The sequence below is a fragment of the Bactrocera neohumeralis genome, chromosome 3, assembly GCF_024586455.1.
Source record: "Bactrocera neohumeralis isolate Rockhampton chromosome 3, APGP_CSIRO_Bneo_wtdbg2-racon-allhic-juicebox.fasta_v2, whole genome shotgun sequence".
NCBI classification, from domain to species: domain Eukaryota; kingdom Metazoa; phylum Arthropoda; class Insecta; order Diptera; family Tephritidae; genus Bactrocera; species Bactrocera neohumeralis.
Window position 1 is genome coordinate 75,545,283 of NC_065920.1, and position 16,670 is coordinate 75,561,952.

Below are 16,670 nucleotides of genomic sequence, written 5' to 3' on the forward strand. Positions count from 1 at the left end.
GTGGGCGTTAGGGTGGGTCGATTCCGGACTTTTTTCGAGTGCTATCACTCACATCCATTCACCTACGCCAAAGGACACGTTCGGATAGGTCCCCACACAAATATTTTTTCATCGAGTTCCTTCACTCTTGTCGGTGATTTCGCCGAGTTCTATCACTTACATTCATTTCCCTGCGCCATACGACACGTTCGGACTGGTCTCCACATAAATATTTTTTCATCGAGTTCCTTCACTCTTGTCGTTGATTTCGCTGAGTGCTATCACTTATATTCTCTCAACAGAATACAGAACTCAAAATGTCTGTATCTAAATTTAAATTTAGACAGAAATGTCCCGTGTTTGGCATATATCCGTTTAATCTCTCTGAGTCCCAGTTACCTACTTACCAGGATGTTCTTTTGTGTTATCAGGTTGAAAGATTTCGTATAGGGCGACTTCGAGGCGACAACTATGAACCTAGGAGTAAAGAGGTTGCAAAAATAGTTGCAAAAAAGGTTGAAAATACTTTCAAAAAGTCATCTATTCCTATAGTTTCACACACCAGAGTTGTACAAATGCTCACTACATACCATAAGAAATTTCTGACTCTTAAACAAATGTTTTTAAGGAACCCAATAGGTTTGAGCTCTAAAAGAGACGACTTTGTCTCATCTGCCGGAAAATTATTTGACATCGCTGCTTCTAAATGCATTTATTTTTCTTCTTGCACTTGTCCAAAGTAAAGGAAAGTTCCTATCAATGAACAACCATTTCTCTTGGACCAGAGAACCAGAAGTGTTGATCTACCTGAAACAAAAAAGATTACATAGAAAAATGAACGTAAAGAAAAGCTTTCAAAACGTCATTCAACATCAACACTTACCAGAAAAGTATCAGCTAGAACACGTGACCATTCAGATCAGCCAGACTCTCATACAGACGACAACAAGCAATGTAGGTGCGTCGCACATGGATTCTTCCAAAAACGATGCTGATGATGAATTTTCTCTTCCATCCTCTAAAACCAAACAAAACACACTAGTATTAGAACACACTGCTTTAGCTGCCCAAAGATTTGGAGTAAGTGACAGAGCAGCGGCCTTGATTGTTTCATCTGCTTTTAGGGTTGCCAAAAAAGCAGGTTTGATAACAGAGGATCAGGCTAGCTTTGTCACTGACAAATGCAAGATTAGTCGGGCAAAAAAAAGTGTTGGAGTTAAGCTCCAAAACACCGAAAGTATTGACTCTGTATATGGGCTGTATTTTGACGGCCGCAAAGACAATACACTTACACAAGTCAGCGAAGGTGAAAAGTACTACCGCGACACTGTCAAAGAGGAACATATTTCTCTTATAGCGGAACCTGGTTGTCATTACTTTGGCCACGTCACCTCTCCTTCCGGGTCAGCTGAGGATGAGACGCAAGCTATATGGAAACATTTACAAGACAATTCAGTTGATGTGGAACATCTAGAAGTTGTCGGTGCTGATGGCACCAACACGAACACAGGTTGGAAAGGTGGAATCATTCGGAAACTAAAAGAAAGAATGGGTAGGCCATTACAGTGGGTTGTTTGTCTTCTACATTTCAACGAACTTCCATTTCGCGCTCTTTTCGAACACATAGATGGTGTCTCAAAGAGTCCAAATACATTCTCTGGCGACATACATAGGTAAACTGCTCTCTGATTGTGAGAAGTTGCCTGTTGTCAAATTTGAAAGTTTTCCATCCTGCCAATTACCTTCTCTACCTTCGGTTATTAATCCGACCCAACTTAGCACAGACCAAGCTTATCTCTATAAAATATCAGAACCTGTTATTTCCGGTCAATGTTCCTCAGATTTAGCGTCGATGCATCCAGGTAACATGTGTAAATCTCGCTGGCTCACCTGTGCAAATAGAATTCTGAGATTATACATTTCTACTGACAAATCAACAAAGGAAATAAAGATTTTGGTCAAGTACATACTTACAGTTTACTCACCTTTGTGGTTCTCAATACGATTCAACAGTTCAATCAAAGATGGCTCTCGCCATCTCTATGCTGCAATTCAAAGGTCGAGATACTTACCTGCTAAACTGCGCAAGGTTCTCGATTCATCCATTCAACAGAATGCTTTCTTTGCTCTTCCAGAAAACATTCTCCTTAGTATGATGACTGACGAACGGATAGAAGTCAGAAAGTTGGCCCTTGACCGTCTTCTGGCAGCCAGAGAAGCAGAGTCTGACACTGTAAATGGAAGGGTTAGATGTAATAAAGTGCCAAAGCTGAATTTCAAAGCTAATAATTACATATTACGATATGATTAACTGGAAGACTATTACCTTGACTGTTCCACCAGTTCTTTGTTCAGTTTCTAACGAAGAACTCATAAAAGGGCTGTCGGGAGACACTGCAGAGGTATGGAAATTTAGTGAATTCCCTCTCACACCGTGGCAGTCGAGAACCGTCAAACTGGTGACAGAGGCATCTTCTGAAGTTATTGGCCCCCTAATCTCGTGATCGTTTTCCACGCTCTACACTGAAATCTAGGCAACAAGTGCCAAAGTTTAGTACAAAATCTGATTTTATCAATAAATTTGACACAGATTCAGACTAAAACAAGCCTGACATATGGTTGGTTGGTTGGGTTGGGCTTGCGAGGAACCCGAAGAGCAGCCACCTCCAGGCGGTGGGTTCTGGGTGACCAATACAGGTTAGCTGAGAGCTGCAACAATTTTCACCTTGCGCTGTGGTGCGCCGCCTTTTCGCTCGTATCTCGGGAACGGTTCGTCCTACGGCCATGATACATACATATACCATTTCGGTAGCAAAAGACGTGACAAATAACTGTTTTATACATTTTGCCATGAGATGCATATTTCAGACGCTAGGTAGACAATTTCACGATTTTAGGCGAATTTCCGAAATGTCAAGGCCGCAGATGGGGTTGAAGATGCAATCCGATCTCAAAACAAAAAGTTGCATTGGAATCAGGAAGTACTAAGGCAACTTTTCCGCACTATTAGAAATCCCGAATCGAAAAAAGTCCGGAATCGACCCACCCTTGTGGGAGTGGTTATTATCCGATTTCTTCCATTTTCGAACTGTACGAGTATATGGAAATGCCTGAAGGAAATGACTCTATGGAGTTTGGTTGACCTAGCTTTTGTAGTCTCGGAGATATGTACAAAAAACTTAGTAGGGGCGGGGCCACGCCCTCTTTTCCAAAAAAAAATACGTCCAAATATGCCTCTCACCAATGCGATCCTTTGTGCCAAATTTCAATTTAATATCTTTATTTATGGCTTAGTTATGACACTTTATAAGTTTTCGGTTTTCGCCATTTTGTGGGCGTGGCAGTGGGCCGATTTTGCCCATCTTTGAACTTAACCTTCTTATGGAGCCAAGAAATACGTGCACCAAGTTGCATCATGATATCTCAATTTTTACTCAAGTTACAGCTTCCGCGGACGGACAGACGGACGGACGGACAGGCAGACATCCGGATTTCAACTCTACCCTATATCTGACTCTTTTAGTTTTAGGACTTACAAACAACCATTATGTGAACAAAACTATAATACTCTCCTTAGCAGCTTTGTTGCGAGAGTATAAAAAGAAGAGCACACTTCGAAACAATTCGATTAGCAGACATCTTTTGATCTTTATGATTATGATTTATTGCTGTTTTAAGAAAAGAGATAGTACTTCATTAAATTTTATTTTCATATTTATTACTTTCCTTATAGTCTTGCAACCTTTTGCTACAACATATTATAGTTTTGTTTTAATTACTTTGATAATTGGGTTTATTCTTTTTCGCTAATGATTGGGTTCATCTTTTAAGACCTTATTCAGTTTGGTGTAAATATGTACATTAGGGTGTACCTTATTTCACAAGCCGATTTTTTTGCAAACTGCCCCCAAAGTTTCAGTTTTTGCGCTGAAAAGGGATCCAATGTTAAGAAGGTCTTCATTTTCAATATAAAAAATGTTTAAGTCCTATTTTTTCCCATGTGTGTATATAGCATTGAATTTTGTAACCTTAACAAATTGTATTCTGATATAAAACTTCCCGCTCTATAAAAAAGTACTTTAACGGTTTTCAAGTTTTACAGCTTATTTAGCTTGAATGGTCTTTTTACGGCAAAACCTGGAGCTTGGAAGGTGTTTTCAGGAAACAAATCATCTTGTGAAATAATGCATACCCTAGTGCTCTTATATAGATTCAAAATTTCTGTTTGAGTTCGAAGTAAACGTAAGTGATAAGAATATTAACAAGGTTTTCATACTTATATGCGAGTATATATAAGTACACAGTTATTCATGTATAAAATTTTAGCTGAAATGCAATGTACCATTGAAGGCCTTGAACTTCTCTTATTTTCGTGGAAGTGTATGCAAAAATATGTTGTTTTGTTTTAAGGACTTTCAAGGGGTTATAGGGGTAGTTAGAATTTCCAAAAAAAATATTTTTTTTTGCATTTTCGTTAATTGTAATATCTTAAAAATATTCTCTGTAAATTTCACGTTGATCCGATAATTGGTTTTTGAGTTATTTGAAAAATAACAAAGAGAGCTCGGACACTTCAAAGCGCTGGCGTGAAACTTTGAACGCGTTTTTCTCAAAGCTATGTTTTTTGAACTGGTGACAACTGTAACTTGAAAACCCCTCAGTAGATTTTAATAAAATTTATACAGCTTTATAATACATAATAAACTCGTGGCTGATCGGAGGATTTTTTTTTTTCAAAAATTTCAATTTTTAAGACCAATTAACTGTTGGTTTTTTCGCAAAAATTTAGAAAAAAATTTCCTGAGGCCGCCTTTTTGTTAATTTTGAAAAATAAATAAAATCCTTCGATCAGGCCCGGGATTATCTATTTATAAAACTAATTTTTTTATCCGATTGATTTTAGATGAATCTCCAAGGACTTATGGGTTGTCACCGCAAGTACCTTTTTTGGAACAGGGTCAACACAAACAACTATAACTTTGGAAATTAAATTTTTTTTTGAAAAGTTTCGTGACTTCAAGTCAACACATCCTATAATAATGCCATATTACTACTTTTGTAAAATAACACGATTTAATACATAGCAAAAAAAATACTGAAAATTCTCTTTTTTTCTTGCCTCTGGCTACCCCTAACCCCTTAAGTCGTGCCTCGATTTCGCATATAAATACTTTGCGTGAGCTTGCTAAGCAATCAGTGTGCAGCGAAACTTGAGAGATCGCTTTCAATAAAACGCAAAAAGTGAAAATGTTTAAACGCACTTCCTATCTTGTAATCGTCTTACTTTTGCTAATACAGGTTTGCAAAATAAACAGAAAATGTTGTTGTTATTAAATTAAAATAAATATTCCATGTTTTGTTTCAGCTCATTTCATGCTTACCGAGACCATCTTCCTCCGATTCAGTGGATTGCATTTTACCTGGAATAACAACGATAACTCCATCAGTAGGTGTAAATGCAGTACCAAGCGATCTCAACAGCTTTGAGGGGGCGCTCCGAAGAGTCTTAATAAATATTTCAAACTTTGGGCTACAACGAACCAATCAAATAGCAAAAGATGCGCTCGCTGATCCTTCTGTGTATAGTATTGATAGTGAAGCCATGCAGAAGGAATTAAGTCTACTTAGAAAGTATGTGACAGACTCTAACGAAGCATTAAATAAGGTTCTGCCTGCCGACCAGCTTGGTACGAATACGTTTTTCTTGTTTATAAATGATACAGGAAACATCATTGACCGTTTCTACAGATATCGTCATTTTGACAAAGTACCAATTACACCAGAAAAGCAGGTAATATGGGATGCTTTAAAAAAACATGGCTTTTTGAAAGGCGATGAAGAGCTGGATAAACGTTTAAACGAATACTTCCCCGACTTGGTAGACGACTTCGAAAAATATGTGAAAACACTCTCAGCTGCCGAAAAGGAGAAGGATAAAGATATGAAAGAGATGATGGCGGCATGGAGTGCATACAAAAATAATGAGCTTAGTAAGGCTAATTTTGGGAAGAGATTGTTTCAAATAAATTTAGTGAATAAAATATTAGAGCGGCTTAGAAAACCGTAGAAATATTGTTTTTCTAAACTAGCATTATTCAATATCTGTTCTAACTAAAAAAATGTATTGATTAAAAATAATAAATGTACATATGTATATTAAAAGTTAGCCTATGACTTGTTGACCTCTGTAAATTTCAGAGCGAAGTCTTGCTTTGCATTTGAAATAATAATTAAATGACAACCTTGCTTTTACGAAACAAAAAATGAAAAAATCCTTATCTAACGAGTAGTATGACGATGTAACGTTTAAAGTATTGTCATTACATTTAATTTAGTTATTGTTGATTGGCTGAATTCGCACAACATAAACTGTAGTATCTGTGTTTGCCCGCTGTCGTCTCCAAAAATTTTACACCAAGGGGTGATCAGTCATTTGTTGCTAAAAATAATTGAATAATTTAGAAAAATCGAGATTGTAATAAAAAGTACTGTGAAGTTGATTCTTTGAATTTCGATTTTTTATTTTTCATATACTTCATGGGGTTAGGAGGATTGGGGTTGGTTGGGAGATTGCGTCACAAAAAAAAAAATAGTCTTAAACTTTTTTTCCTGAACTGGAATGCTATTTAAGTTTCATGATATGATCTTTAGCCAAACCCACTCTCCGGCTTATTCAGCTGGTCCTACGACAGATTGATGGAACAAGTAAATTAGACGGATAGAACTCCTAGTGATTATTTCCTCATTCGCAGGCTTAAAACTGGCTCGCTGGAAAAATAGTCCACTAAAATGAGGGGCTGAATATGGAAACAAACACTTATTTTGAAGGATGTTTAGCTTTAAACTGTTAAAATGCTATTGAAAAGTTGAAGGACTGTTAGATCTCATGTAGTTATGCAAATAAAAAGTTTGGAGACATCTATGTATGTGTATTTTTATGCATCAATATATGCCCAGTACAACAGTATTTCTACGGTCTTCTAAAACACTCAAAAATTTTATTCACAAAATTTATTTAAAACAATCTCTTCCCAAAATTAGGTTTACTAAGCTCTTTATTTTTGTATGCACCATTTTTAAAGACCTTTAAAACAATATCGTTAAAGAATAACACACATTTTGTTGAATTAATTTACTTCTTCATACAATTACAAAGTATTTTGACGAAATGTCAGCAATTAACTGAAGAGCTGGTTTGGGGTCCACAGCCGCTACTGCTGGCTCTGCATCAGCGTCGCAATGACTATTTGACCTTTGTTCGTCAGTTTTGTATTTTTTTTCGGGCGTACATTCATTAGACTATCAATTGAAGCGTTTGCAATAAATTAAAAATGAGATGAATGTTATTAGTAAACATGCCCATTGCCGAGTATAAATGCCTGGACAATTACTATAACGGTGACTAGTGCATTATACTACAGCGTGCAATATTTACTAACCGGGAGAAATTCAGTGGCAAACAAAATGACGAATATAGTCTGGATTTTTGTACTCGCAGCTTACTTGCAGGTTTGTAGGAAATAAATTCCTATCATCTTGCTTTTGGAATTCATTTGCAAACTTTATTCCACTCCTAGTTTGTATTTGGTTTGCCAACTACGCAAACTCAAAGTGGTCTAAAAGACAGCAGCAGCACGGAGCTGAATGCACTGACACCGGCGAAAAACACTCTTAAGCCCACGGCTTTGACTTTGGAAGAGCAAAACGCAATAACGCGCGAACGCAAACGACTTTCGGCTATGATAGCCGAAGGCGACAAGAAACACAATCAATTTCTATTGAAAGGTAGCAATAAAATAACCAAAGAAATACTTGCCGATCCTGCAATCAATAGTATAGACAGCGTAGATGGTAAGAAGGAAAAGGCAGTGCTCGAACAATTTGTACGGGATTCCGACGATATCATTAACGATACGGATAAGAAATGCGTTATGAGTGTGCTTAAAGACTTTTACACGTTTACGAACGAACACTTTTTCAGCAAAAATAATCTTACGAATGTGGATGATATTTGGTTCAAAGCTTTGAAGGCACATGGTATGGATCAGTTCGACGCTGACGAAGCGAAATTATTGAACGAAATCGGTTACCATTACGCCGATGAGTTTGAGAAGTATTTGAAGTCGCTTTCGCCAGCTGGTCGCGAGAAAGAAAAGGATTTAGTGTATGTCCAGGAGACTTATTTGGAAAATAAAGATATTATGGATAAGGCGAATTATGGATTTCGTTACATGAATTTTTTTAACGAACAAAAACCAGATGAGGAATTTATAGTGAAGCGTAAAGGTAGCGTGGATATGTAAATTCAATTTTATTTTATTTTATTTCTATTATGAATGACATGGTAAAAATTAATTTATAATAAAAATTAATTTTTTTACGCAGTTCAGTTTTCGCCACCAGTGTAATTTTACAATGTATGTTATAACGTCCAATTGTGTTATATTTTTGGTTTCTTATCACTGAATGAACTGAAGACACGTACTATTATACATATATACATATATATATTATACACTACACATAGCTTACAACATAAATAAATATGTGCATATATATACACTAACAACTAAGTGTGCTTACAGCCGTTAATTAGATAACAAGCCGCTAATACTTTTAACTGTAAACATGTTTTTGCTTGATTATTAGTAATCAAAGGCAGATTGTTGTAGGTACTACAAATGAATAACCAGGTGGTTGCTTATGTTACCAAATATAGCGTCAAACAATAGGGATGCCGTGACTTTGACAACCGGTGGTCAAGTTTGTTTACACAATTGTGCCAAATTATGTTCAATTAGATTTGTCATTTCATCATGTCTGTCATTTCACTTTGGTGCAACGCTTGGAAATTGCTCAAGATTAATGCGCAAATTCATATTCTCCAGAAAATCTGGAAATCCGAAAAATCATCTTCTCAGTAGGCTCCCGTTTATGGCTTAATGGCTTCGTTAACAAACAAAATCGGCACTATTGTGGTGTCTGAAAACATCAGTGATCTTGCGATTTAACGCCTCTAGATTATTTTCTCTGGAGGTAAGTGTCCCCGTTCGGATGTTAGCTCTAATGGACATTGGCGTTGCACCGTATATTAGAACATGAGAGCCGAAAGATCTACAAACTGATAACTTTGGCGATAATTTCACAAAAAGTGAGCCGATGTTGGGTTTTGACCAAATTTCGAACTTATCGTAACAAAGACCTATTCGCTACATTAGTTTCATTAGGCTCTAGGCTATAAACGTTGTTTATAACGCCAAGAAGCTGGCATTTACAGATTTTACTGCAGTTCCGCTAACTATTTTCTCCACTAGGGTAAAATTCAAGTATGGGTAAAATTGCACAACAGACAGAAAAAGGTTAAGTGCTTCATAAATTGATACTTCTTCTTTACTGGCATAGAAACCGCTTAAGCGGTTATAGCGTTAACAACAACGCGCCAGTCGCTTCGTTTTTTTGTAAGGTGGCGCCAATTTGAGATTCCAATCGAAGCCAGGTCCTTCTCCACCTGATCCCTCCAACGGAGTGGAGGTCTCTCTCTTCCTCTACTTCCCCTGGCGGGTACTGCGTCGAATACTTTCAGATCTGGAATGGTTTCGCGTAGCCGCTGTCTTTTAATTCGCTGAACTATGTCAATGCCGTCATATATCTCATACAGCTCATCGTTCCATCGAATGCGATATTCACCGTGGCCAACGCGAAAAGGACCATAAATCTTTCGCAGAACCTTTCTCTCGAAAACTCGTAACGTCGACTCATCGGTTGCTGTCATCGTCCAAGCCTCTGCACCATGTAGCAGAACGGGAATTATGAGCGACTTATAGAGTTTGGCTTTTGTTCGTCGAGAGACTTTACTTTTCAATTGCCTACTCAGTCCGAAGTAGCACCTGTTGGCAAGAGCAATCCTGCGTTGGATTTCCAGGCTGACATTATTAGTGGTGTTAATAATGGTTCTTAAGTAGTCGAAATTATCTACAACTTCAAAGTTATGACTGTCAACAGTGACGTGAGAGCCAAGTCGCGAGTGCGACGACTGTTTGTTTGATGACAGGGAATATTTCGTTTTGCCCACGTTCACTGCCAGACCCATTTGCTTCGCTGCCATATCCATTCTGGAAAAAGCAGAAATAACGGCGCGGTTGTTAAAGCCAATGATATCAATATCACCAGCATACGCCAGCAGCTGTACACTCTTATAAAAGATTGTACCTGCTCGATTAAGTGCTGCAGCTCGAATTATTTTCTGCAGAAGTAGGTTGAAAAAGTCACAGGAAAGGGAGTCATTTTGTCTGAAACCTCGTTTGGTAATGGAGCTTTTGATGTTATTCAATGTCAGTTTACACAGCCGTATTAGTTTTGCGGGGATACCAAATTCAGACAACGCAGCATTAAGGCAACTCCTTTTCGTGCTGTCAAAAGCAGCTTTGAAATCGACGAAGAATGCTTTGGGCATCGGTTACTAGATCACCTCCTTGGGTTCTACAAGACTATGCTCCGGTCCTGAAACTTTCTGTTAGTCGCCGCATTTTTTCCTAGAATTTTCAAGCATTACCCCTGTCAACCAGCTTGTCAAGCTCTTCGTACTCACTCATTGCGGCCTCTCTCTTTTTCTGTCTGCAAATGTGTCCCTCTTCAACTCTCGGTATCTATCCCATCCCGCACGTGTTGTGGTCGATCGTAACGCTGCGAAGCTGGCAGTCTGTGGCCTCTGTGATATAAGTATTTGTGATAATCATGAATAAAATTCAGGAAAGACAGAGTTGTTATTGGAATATCATTATATTTAATTTGCTTGACAGCTAGATGCCGCTATTAGAACTAAATCCATAGGTTTTTAAGGTAGCCGTAATCTTCCATAAGCGCTTGTATAAATTTAACAGTAAAACAAACCGTGAAGGATTGATATGCTAAGTGTAGACGTCGTTAAATGAGCACCTTAAACGGTGAGCGCGGTGGACGCACAACGGAGATTGTTACCGACGAGAACATCAAAAAAGTCCACAAAATAATTTTGGATGACCGTAAATTGAAATTGTCCGAGATAGCAGGCAATCTAAAGATATCAACTGAACATGGACATCATATCATTCACGAATATTTGTGTGTGAGAAAGCTCCGTTGAAAGTGCCTGCCGCGCGAGCTCACTTTACACCAAAAAACAACGACAAGTTGAAGCAGTGTTTGGAGATGTTAAAGCGGAAAAGATCCCAGTTTTTGTGTCGATATGTGACAATGTACGAAACATGACACCATCACTACACTTTAAAGTTCAATCGACAGCCATCGGAAGCATCAATGAATGATATCGCCGAAATCCATCGGAACAGATGTCGGTGTACTCAAATGTATATTCGTAATCTGTGTAACCTGCTTTATAGCCGCATAATCAATATAAGCTTATCTATTTTGCACCAGGTGTTAACATGAATGTATATACATACACATATGTATATTGTATAAAGGGGGTTTCTGAATGATGACTAATGACGTATAGGCTATATCTACTCGAGCCCTTATCTACAACAACAGTGAAGAATTGGAGTGGCCTCAAGTGCTCAAAGCGAAATAGATACAATAAAACAGATAACGACAGTTTCGACTTTTCCGCAAAACTTTATTATTATCGACATACATTTTTAGTATAAATCGAAAGCTAAGCGTAGAAACAACGCGCAAACGAAAGCTGAGAATATCTAGGAAATACTAGATAAATAAAATAAAACTACGAGTCTATTCAATTGTGGAATACTAAAAATAATTTATCCCCCTAGTGCAAAAGAACACTGAATATGGGAAGAATTAACGGACTTTTACTTGGCACGCTTGTGCTACTCGCAACAACTGTAAGTATAGTGCATCAGAAGAAATATTTTTATTTTATTTCATTGCAATTATTACAATTTCTAAATTTTTCGTAGATGAACTACAGCGCAACCGCTCCTGCTCATGATGCTCCCATAAAATTCGACACTGCAATTGAAAACACTGTGTTTGAATTCTACGTAAATCTGTTCAAATACTTATCCCATTCCTTGGTTAAGACTAGCGAACTGTTGGAAAGTGTTTTAAAGGATGACACTATTGTGCCGAATAACAACATTAACCGGACTAAAGAACAATTACAAGACTACATTGCTGAAACTACGGAGTGCCTTAAGCCATTACCAACAAATATGACGACATTGGATGGTTTCCTGTATATCGTCGCCAACATACACACAATAAATTTGTTCGGAGACATCGTGAAGCGTTACAATACCACCTCGCTGCCGACACCCACCGATGAGGATAGACTAATTGAGGCGGCATTGAAACGCCATGGCCTGGACGAGTTGATAAATAATTTGAAAATCCGTAAGACGGAATTTATCAATGAATTTTTGCGCACAATGGATATTGTTGTCACAGATCTGTCGGAGGAGGATAAAATTAAAAACCACAAGCTGGTGGAATGGTATCAGAATTATCGAAACTCCACAGAAGAGCAAAGAGGAAATGATGTTTTTACACATTTTGCACAGATGTTTGCACGATTTTGAAAGTTGAAAATTGTTTTTAACCAAAGTTGATGATATGAAGTAGAAAAGAATTTCCGCTACAAAAAATAATTGCGATTGCCAACCATCAAAGCGGTTATAATCAATAAATGAATCATATTTGCAGATAAGAATGCTCGTTATCGTTATGGGCTTTGTGGGGCCAGTCTATTTAATGCTAAGTGTGTGTTGCATACACAGCTGTTTAAGTTTATCACTCACCAGATGTACAAATGGTGTGAATATTAGAAGTGACACCTTGTCATGTAGTTGAAATATATTAAGAAATACATAATTATTTATTGTTTGACATATGTATGTATGTATTTTTTTTTTTAAATTTTTTTTGTTTTCGTTTTTTTATGTATTTTTTTCGTTTAGAAAGAACCCAAAAAGGCGTAAAGAAAGAAATTAACACAAACTATATACTCGTATACCATACAACCAGAGGCGGATCTAGAAATAGTTTTTGGGGGGTCGGGGGGTTAAATGAACATTTACTTGAAACATGAAGATTATTATATTATATATAGTGTACAATTTTATATCATGGTTGAAAAATTTCTAAAATCAAATCTTACTAAATTGAAAAAAAAAACATTATACTATAAATCATAGACGTGCGGATGACATACTGCAATGTATACTATTGTAGTGAGTTCATGTATTTATAAAATTTCACAAAACAAAACCATGTGGGCCAAGTTTTGAAAATTTTTCGAGAACTTCTTCTGCAGTGACTTCAATGGCATGCAGCTTGTGCCGCAACGCCATGCCGATTAATCAATCTTGAAGCATTTTCATCCACGCATCCATACGGCGAAGTGCCGAAAAAGGAGTGTGGTCGTTAAAAAAGTTTCTCCCAGATTGATACAAGCTTTTCTATATTTATATGTTAAGCTTGAATTCCACATATCAATTCGTGTATGTTTGGCAGGGAAGCCAAAGATTTGTCTGCCGATTTTTACTACGGACAAAATTATACAATGAGTTTAGTTCAAATTTACTATTTCCAAAGTAATCGCACCCACGAAATCTTGAAAATTCTATAGAATTATTTTCGGGAAGTCAACTTTATCACGAACTCAAGTATTTGACTGTCAAAACGCAATTTTAAGGTCATAAAGTCATCGTAAACTTCCTTCAAGTGAGTCGTCCATACAACATCGCTTGAAAATCGCTGGTGTTGGCATCAGAGAGGCATGAGATCACCTCAACACATTTTTTTTAATATTTTAGGTAAAAGCCTCTTACCAGAAGAATTGAAAAACAATGCAGAAACGAATAGAGGTCGCCAAAGAGATGCCAACGTAACTGACGTGTTTATTCCACTTATTGGGCAAGACATGATCCTTGAAACTTCGTATAGGTAGAAAGTATAGAAAATAAGTAGAGGGGTTGATTCGTGACAAAAAACCCTCTGATTTCTCAATGGAAGCCACATTAGAGTTATGACAACATTCTAGAAACTAAACTCGATAGATACCTCCTAGTATTGTCTTAAGGAACGCACATAGGGGAGAATGCTTTTCAGAAACACCAGTGTGATAGATTAATTATACGAAACCTTAAATGATGAAAATATGCTGATGACATTATTTATTTTAGCTATGATAACTCTTGTAATTTTTATAACTTTCATTGAAATCTAAAGCAAGACATTCAAGCAAATATTTACAGCTGAAACTTGTGCACTAAAACAATTTAAGTTAAGTACAGAAGATAAACTGCTTTCTAATACCGGAAATTCTAAAATATACCACTGCTGGTTTTGAAAACTTTGTTTAAGCCAATGTAAACTTTTATTCGAAAAAATTTAAAAATTCATCTATTAAATTTCCAAGTTTTTCTTCAAAATCATCCTCTTTCTGAAAGCGTTCGAACCAGTCGATCAATTTATGTTCTGCTTGTCTGTCTACTTCACTCAGTGAGTTCACAAAGTCATCGAATACTTTTGTGAGCTCCATTAATGTGTGTTCCATAGTCTCCTGGAATTTCCTATCCATGCTTTCTGCTCCGACTCTATCGAATGCCCCTTGTAATATTTCACTATCATCAGCATCGTCCATGTATTCAATATCATAGAAAATTTTACTAATCTCGTCGACCGAAGCGAAAATGTCCTCCAATTGCGCTTGTTCTGCAGCGAAATCGATTCTCTCGATATGCTTTAGCGCTTGATCGAATCGATCGATGTACCTATCGATTTCTGGCGTTCTATTAGGTTGCACTTTCAGTTCTGCGATTAAGTTCCTGATTAAAGTATTCGAAGTGTGTACTATATCTGTGGACTGATTGGCAATTATTTCCAGTGTGTCGAGTAGCAAGTCATTTTTCGCCAAACTTAATTTAGTGTTCGTGCTCTTGCTGGAAGCATTGTTATCTGTGGCTGGGGAGGTACTATCCTGTGAAAGTGCCGTCTGCGGTGCGGTTGTTTTGGAAATGGCTTGTTGTGGAAATGCAGCCGCAAGCTATAGGAACACATCGCTTTATATAAAGTTTGTAGGAGTTATGAGCTTATTTTCTGACTCACCCGCAACGCCATGCAACAGCTCAAAAGTAATACAAGCCAGCTCGTATTCATTTTATATAATGATTTTAATTATATTCGCGTTACGTTCGTTTTGAAAATTCGAAATGAAACTAAATTGGAGCTCTATCCGTGCTAATCTTTTATATTAGCCCCAAGTGTACATATATGTATATATAGACGTACGTGCGGCTAGTATTTATAAATTTGCGCAACAATAGTTTATAGACAGCTGTTTAGTAGCCCGGTAATGCTCTGGCCAGTACAATTGAATTTGAATACCGTTTGTTGGCTGTGCATGTTATATATACCGAAACATATACGTCAGATGACTTAAGTTTATTGTTTTGCTCAAAATCAGAAATAAAAAATAAAGTTACACACCACTGGGAAAATTAGGAAAAAAGCAAGAAAAAACGTCAAAACGATTACACCGACGCTAGAATACCCTACACATGAGAAAAAAACAAACAAAAACTTAATTCCGAACATTCACTTTGTATGACAGCCATATTCTTAAGCGATCCAATCTATAAAATTTATTAAGATATTGTAGTAAAGCTCTAGGGAATAAATATAAAAATTGTCTGCTAAAATATTTCCCATACAAGAACTAAATTCCGAGACTTCACTTTATTCGGTAGCATATAGAGTGATCCGATATCGCCGATTCCGACAAATGAGCAGCTACTTCGAGAGAGAAGAATGTGTGCAAAGATTCAAAGTGATATCTCAAAAACTCATAGACAGCTTCGTGTATATACAGACAGGCCGACGGACGAACGTTCATGGCTCATTCGACACAGCCCGTTACGCAGATCATTTATTATATATAAGAATCAATTTGATAGGGTCCCCGACGCTTCCATCTGGGTGTTACAAACTTTATATACCCAGTTTAAGGTATAAAAAAACTTATTTATATATATACATATGTAGTATATGTAGTACTCATTACAGACCAAAAAATATTACAAGCAATTAATATACTAAGTATAGAAAAGTATAATATACGAGTATACAGACTTTCCGGAGGTGTTTGACACGTACATACATACAGTATGTTAGTCCCCTTATTGCTAAATGCCGTACTTTATATACTTGCATGCCGTATTGTTCGTTGAATCAGCGAGAAGATTTAACAAACTTTGAGACTACAATGAATATATGGAATTTGTATGGATTGCTGTTGAAGGGTCGTGGAACTCGACAAATAAAAGTTTATTAATTCTCTACTCGTTAGTATAAAATTATCGTAACAAGAGAAATTCGGCAAAGATCCAGTGACGAATTGGCAATTATTTCCCGTGTGTCGAGAAGCAAGTTATTTTTTGCCAAGTACCCGTACGTTACAGTTGAGCAAATCCTAGAGAACTAAATCTTCACATATATAATATTTTGAGTGCAACTTGCATTTGTACCCAGCGATCTAATACCGAAAAGAATTTTTTTCATGCATAGAAAACTTCAGTTCCAATTTTTCAATAAAAAAGTTTTTCGGTAAAACCAACTGCTTGGTGTTCCTTGGCGGCTGGCAGCTTGTTGGATCTTCCGTAGATAGCACTCATCACAAATGGGTCATAAAAATTACAATAGTTTACTGTCATTTTGCGACTTTAATTTTA

The 16,670-nt window shown here is 37.0% G+C and overlaps 4 protein-coding genes across 6 annotated transcripts in view; 3 read left to right on the plus strand and 1 right to left on the minus strand.

The window, feature by feature from the left end:
* LOC126751984 (uncharacterized) overlaps window positions 1-6,488 on the plus strand; it is a 36,158-nt gene extending 29,670 nt beyond the window's left edge. Inside the window, exons 1-2 of one of the 3 annotated variants that reach the window (XM_050462501.1) lie at window positions 5,184-5,277; window positions 5,345-6,488. In XM_050462501.1, the coding sequence (XP_050318458.1) occupies window positions 5,227-5,277; window positions 5,345-6,046 (753 nt within the window). In that variant the 5' untranslated portion in view covers window positions 5,184-5,226 and the 3' untranslated portion in view covers window positions 6,047-6,488. Of the gene's footprint in view, window positions 1-5,183; window positions 5,278-5,344 lie in introns of those variants that run through there. The other 2 variants (XM_050462497.1, XM_050462502.1) reach the window with 2 other exon arrangements.
* Window positions 6,489-7,363: 875 nt separating this feature from the next.
* On the plus strand, window positions 7,364-8,606 carry LOC126751992 (uncharacterized). Its single transcript, XM_050462511.1, has 2 exons — window positions 7,364-7,488; window positions 7,557-8,606. The coding sequence occupies exons 1-2, from the start codon at window positions 7,444-7,446 to the stop codon at window positions 8,280-8,282; spliced, it is 771 nt and encodes a 256-aa protein (XP_050318468.1). The 5' UTR covers window positions 7,364-7,443; the 3' UTR covers window positions 8,283-8,606.
* A 1,334-nt stretch (window positions 8,607-9,940) lies between these two features.
* LOC126752004 (uncharacterized) lies at window positions 9,941-12,833 on the plus strand. Its single transcript, XM_050462521.1, has 2 exons — window positions 9,941-11,822; window positions 11,898-12,833. Exons 1-2 carry the CDS (start codon window positions 11,769-11,771, stop codon window positions 12,516-12,518), a joined length of 675 nt encoding a protein of 224 aa, XP_050318478.1. The 5' UTR covers window positions 9,941-11,768; the 3' UTR covers window positions 12,519-12,833.
* A 1,250-nt stretch (window positions 12,834-14,083) lies between these two features.
* Window positions 14,084-15,282, minus strand: LOC126752000 (uncharacterized). Its single transcript, XM_050462516.1, has 2 exons — window positions 15,049-15,282; window positions 14,084-14,986 (listed from the first exon to the last, which is right to left on the minus strand). Exons 1-2 carry the CDS (start codon window positions 15,097-15,099, stop codon window positions 14,318-14,320), a joined length of 720 nt encoding a protein of 239 aa, XP_050318473.1. The 5' UTR covers window positions 15,100-15,282; the 3' UTR covers window positions 14,084-14,317.
* Between the last annotated feature and the right edge of the window lie 1,388 nt (window positions 15,283-16,670).

What these genes read in the sequence shown, in the direction of transcription:
- LOC126752004 (XM_050462521.1), top strand. Translation starts at nt 11,769, where the DNA reads ATGGGAAGAATTAACGGACTTTTACTTGGCACGCTTGTGCTACTCGCA. An exon ending in TTGTGCTACTCGCAACAACT is followed by an intron (nt 11,823 to 11,897) that starts GTAAGTATAGTG and finishes AATTTTTCGTAG; the next exon opens with ATGAACTACAGCGCAACCGC.
- LOC126752000 (XM_050462516.1), bottom strand. Translation starts at nt 15,099, where the DNA reads ATGAATACGAGCTGGCTTGTATTACTTTTGAGCTGTTGCATGGCGTTG. An exon ending in GCTGTTGCATGGCGTTGCGG is followed by an intron (nt 14,987 to 15,048) that starts GTGAGTCAGAAA and finishes GTGTTCCTATAG; the next exon opens with CTTGCGGCTGCATTTCCACA.
- LOC126751992 (XM_050462511.1), top strand. Translation starts at nt 7,444, where the DNA reads ATGACGAATATAGTCTGGATTTTTGTACTCGCAGCTTACTTGCAG. An exon ending in TACTCGCAGCTTACTTGCAG is followed by an intron (nt 7,489 to 7,556) that starts GTTTGTAGGAAA and finishes TTCCACTCCTAG; the next exon opens with TTTGTATTTGGTTTGCCAAC.